Genomic DNA, 1,954 nt, shown 5'->3' with positions numbered 1-1,954 from the left:
AATCAGAACCAGATCAGCAAATCAATGTGTACATGCTTTGATGTTAAATTTTGATTCTGTTAAATAAATGACCGCATTGATTCTGATGGGTCAAAGGAAAATGGCGTCTCATGTCACTGATTAAACAATCCTCACAGTCATCTTGGTCACATGGCATTAATTTAACTCGAAAAAGAAAGAACCCGTTGTATTTAAATAATTAATATTCTTCGTGCTTGAACTAGCTTTAAGAATAATTAATTAGTAGTGAAGCTGACCCCCACATTTCACTACACTTTACTTTACTGATATGTGGGATCAATAAAGTTATTGTACTAAACTAAGAAGCTTTAATACATTTTTTTTGGTACCCGTTTCCCATTAACTTTTGTGTGTGTGAATTAAATAAGCTGGGCCGTTAACGTAAAATTCACCGTTAAAATGCGCTTTAAAATCCTCTTTGTATTAGTTCACAGCGCAGCTTTGACTCCTCCAATATGGCGGACACACCGTTACATCACATCAGCGGGCCAACCCAGTCAACGGGGCGTCTACGTATGAACGTCTATGGTAAAAACCATCTTGTTGTCATGGTTACGCATCATAACAAATGTCCAAAACTAAAAATCCGACCGCACAGATTCTAGAACATATGATCTTAATTCCAAAGTTTGGACTTTTTTTCCACAGCTTTATTCCACTTCTCTAAATAAAGTTTATTTTCCTCCAGTTCAGTCATGCAGACAGCAAACGCTTTAAAACTAACATCATTTCACTTTGAATTTACTCCAAAAAAACATAAAAAACTAACAAACAAAAACAACGTTACAGTTATTTAGCTCTTGCACAGTGAAAATCTCTGATTCTGCTTCCAACTTTAATAAAAATGGTTTTCATTGGAGACTTTAATACCTAAAATTATTAGTGATTATTCACCTCCATCAAAGCAAAGACACCTCCATAAAAAAATAAAAAATAAACATTTTCCTCGAGTTATAACGTCGTGAATACGTCGGTGTGGTGGAAATGAAATGCATCTCTCACACAAGTCAGGAAAGATTTGAATACAGTTTGTAAAATTAGACAGAAGTTCATCATTTTCATAAAAATCAACACTTAAAATGACAACAACCGTTATAATTCCTGATATTCAGTGCAATTTTTTTAAGCATCCTGAACATGTAAGCACAAAAACTTATATAGAGAATAAAAATCTACTGTTTGAATAATTAAAAACACGACAGAGGCAAAACATGATTAAAAAACAAAAACTTCAGAAAGAAAGAGCCAAATGGATGGATGGATGTTTTTTTATATGGTTGGATTTTTTTTTAGGTTAATTTAATCCACAAAAGATGAAACTGAGTCTCTGGAATAAAAACCTGACATGACTTTTATTATTATTTCATTATGGTTCAAATAATTTACACGATTTTCAGGTTTAAAATAATGAAAAAAAAACAACTAAAACATTCAGACAGCGTTTAAAATCACTCAGATATTGAACTTTCAGGTTTTATGTTAATATTAATTCTGACTCCACAAAAATAGGTGTTTGACCTCTGACCCTTCAGGCTCTGGACAGGAAGCGCAGGTTGATGGACTTCGACGGGACGAGTAGAGTTCTGGTTTTAGGCGGAACGACTGGAGCTCCGTCCTCAGGCTCCACCCTGTAGTGCTGCATCAGCTGCAGGAGACATACAGTCACTGTACCAACAGACCCGCGACGAGTCGGCGCTTATTTTGCTTAACAGAGGGTTTGGTTCTTAACCATTCAGAAGGGTCAGCGGATCCTGATCCAGATCCACAAGGTCTGATTCAGTCCATCCAATCCAGGACTCCCCATCCTCTCACTGGTTGCAGTCCTTCAGCAACCATTGATCATTCAGCAGTCATTCAGAAATCATTCAGCAGTCGATCAGAAATCGTTCAGCAAACATTCAGCAGTCATTCAGCAATCTTTCAGCAGTCATTC

The 1,954-nt window shown here is 36.3% G+C and overlaps 1 protein-coding gene across 1 annotated transcript in view; it reads right to left on the bottom strand.

Annotated features, from left to right (window-relative positions):
• Nucleotides 1–1,493: 1,493 nt before the first annotated feature.
• Nucleotides 1,494–1,954, bottom strand: part of si:ch211-113j14.1 (sterol 26-hydroxylase, mitochondrial) — a 20,922-nt gene continuing 20,461 nt past the window's right edge. Inside the window, exon 9 of the mRNA XM_037696768.1 lies at nt 1,494–1,666. Within this exon, the coding sequence (XP_037552696.1) occupies nt 1,550–1,666 (117 nt within the window). The 3' untranslated portion in view covers nt 1,494–1,549. The remainder of the gene's footprint in view (nt 1,667–1,954) is intronic.

This window comes from Nematolebias whitei, chromosome 23, assembly GCF_014905685.2.
Source record: "Nematolebias whitei isolate Nwh7 chromosome 23, NemWhi1, whole genome shotgun sequence".
Lineage (NCBI taxonomy): Eukaryota > Metazoa > Chordata > Actinopteri > Cyprinodontiformes > Rivulidae > Nematolebias > Nematolebias whitei.
Note: the sequence above shows the minus strand (reverse complement) of the source record. Positions and strands in the feature narration are given on the sequence as shown.